Source organism: Pteropus vampyrus, unplaced genomic scaffold, assembly GCF_000151845.1.
Source record: "Pteropus vampyrus isolate Shadow unplaced genomic scaffold, Pvam_2.0 Scaffold1000005165, whole genome shotgun sequence".
Classification (NCBI taxonomy): Eukaryota; Metazoa; Chordata; class Mammalia; order Chiroptera; family Pteropodidae; genus Pteropus; species Pteropus vampyrus.
In genome coordinates, this window is record NW_011919567.1 from 2,198 (window position 1) to 4,370 (window position 2,173).

Below are 2,173 nucleotides of genomic sequence, written 5' to 3' on the forward strand. Positions count from 1 at the left end.
CCGTGGCGTGAGGTCGGGGCCCACCTGGCCGTCAGTCTCCACTGCAGAGTGACCGCACCTTCCTTTCCTGCCTCCGTTCTCACACTTCTGTCCCCTGAATCACACGTTGCGTGGAGGGGGAACGGGGACACGCTGGGAATGAGCACAGGGCCCTGCACGGAGGCGACGATGGGCAGCGCCCCCGTTCACCACTTTCCTTTCGGTACCCCGGAAGCGGGACCCTCGTCGCACCGCTTTCCTCTTCCCCGAAAGCGCGCGGGGGCGTCGCGCCATCCTGCAGGCGGAACCCGCACGCATGCCGCCTTTCCCGCCGGAGATGGCGCCACCTGGCCACGCGCCCTCGTGCCCCGCGACAGGCGGACAGCCGGGCGCAGAATCACCAGCGGAGCGACGTTCCACACTTTATTTCCGTACAGTTATCGCGAGAGTGCCGAAGCCTCGCCGGCGTGTCCCGCGCAAGGGCAGTCTGTCGCGGTGTGCCAGGCAGCACGGTGAGTGTCGTCGGGCGGGGCTTTCGCGGGCGGGGAGGAAATGGCCGCCGTCTGGCCGGCCCTGTGAGGTAGGGTCACACACAGGCGCACTCGCGCGCCGACAGCTCGTGCACCGTGTGGTAGCGGCTGTGCGAGTCCAGGAAGGACACTTCGTCCTCGTAGGCCGTCGGGCGGCAGCAGGGCTGCGCGCGCACGCGCTCTCGCCGCACGCGCCGCCGCTGGCGCAGGCGCCGCAGGCCCAGGTCGTAGACACGTGCGGCCGCCTCGCACGCGCCTGCGCAGTAGCGGAACAGCACCGTCTCGTCCGACGCGTAGCCCAGGCCCAGCTCGCTCACGCGCACCTCGAGCTCGCGCAGCCCACACGGCCGCGTCCCCGACCGCGCACGCGCGCGCGCCGCCGCCGTGGCCCTGCCCGACGGCGCGGGCCCGGGGACCGCCCGGCCCAGGGCGTCAGCTCGCGCAGCTCCACCGCGTCCGGGGCGCCCTGCAGCAGGGCACGGTCTGCGAGGGCGGGGGAGAGAAGGCGTTGGGGGTCAGTGCGGGGGAGGGACCGAGCCACCTCCCCTCGCTGTTCCCTTGCCCAAAATGACAGCTGCGGGGCCGCTGGGGCACTAGCGCATCTCCCACGTTCCCGCCCATGCCCTCTCTCTGGGTGGTGTTGCTCGGGTGAATATCCAGACCCCCACCCTGGGCCCTCAAGGCTACCAACACCTCTGTCTGGACCCTGCTCGCACGTTGGGCTGCTCCGAGCCGGCTCACCCTCTCTGACCAAGCGTTGGAGGGCTGCTTCCTACGCCCCCAACCCTTCACCCATTCCCTTGAGCTGTACGGGGTTCTAACTCACTCTTTTAGGTTCCCCACCCAAAGCACCCACGTTTTCTCTGAGTCCCTGGGCTGTTCACAACCTCCAACCTACACCCCTACCATGTTCCTGCTGCTCCACTGAGTATTGGGCCTTGGTTTCTTCATCCAGAAGCCCGTGGTGTTCCAACTTCTCAAAACACACAGAGGAACAGCAGGCACTGGGGACTGCGTTTGGGGACCCCAGCACATGATGTGGCAGCAGCTATTGTTACAGCGGTCTCCATGCTACAGATAAGGAAACTGGGCACCCAAAGGAGCAGAGACTTGGCCAAGGCCACAACCACTGACAGGTGGCAGCGAGAGAGAGAGAGAGACAAACCCAGACAGCATCCTTCCCGCTTCCATCGAGTGCCTAGGTTTGGCCCAAGTCCAGCCCTCTCCTCGCACAGCTGCCGGGAGGTGCCCTCAGTCCCAGACTCCCAGGGCCTGGTAGCCTAAGTTTATTTCCCAGGGGCTGGCCCTGCCCCGGTACAGTAAGTCCTCACTTAACACTATCAATAGGTTCTTGGGACTGTGGCGAAACAACGAGTAACAAAACCAATTCTACCAAAGGCTAATCGATATAAATAAGAGTTCCGTTCTTAAGGCATCCCATCGACTTTATAACAAAATTATGTTCAAGGAAATGACTTTATTCGAGGACCTGTTTTTCACCGCAGTCCCAGGAGAGAAGTGCAGACTTTGGAGTGGCAGGCAGGGGGTTCCCAGCCCCTGACAAGTTGCTGTCACACTTGTAGCTGGGAGAGGAAATCCTGAGTTTAGCCCCGCCTGCCGTCAAGGTTGGCACACCTGGCTGTCAAAAGAAATAGCTTATGGGA

General features: G+C 63.6%; 1 protein-coding gene across 1 annotated transcript; it reads right to left on the minus strand.

The window, feature by feature from the left end:
* Positions 1-471: 471 nt before the first annotated feature.
* On the minus strand, positions 472-1,281 carry LOC105311595 (neurturin; the record flags this gene model as incomplete). The annotated part of the gene is given in 3 exon segments (XM_011387564.2): positions 472-883; positions 886-992; positions 1,226-1,281. Coding segments are annotated over 3 exon segments (481 nt in total), but the record flags the coding sequence as incomplete, so codon positions are not given.
* Between the last annotated feature and the right edge of the window lie 892 nt (positions 1,282-2,173).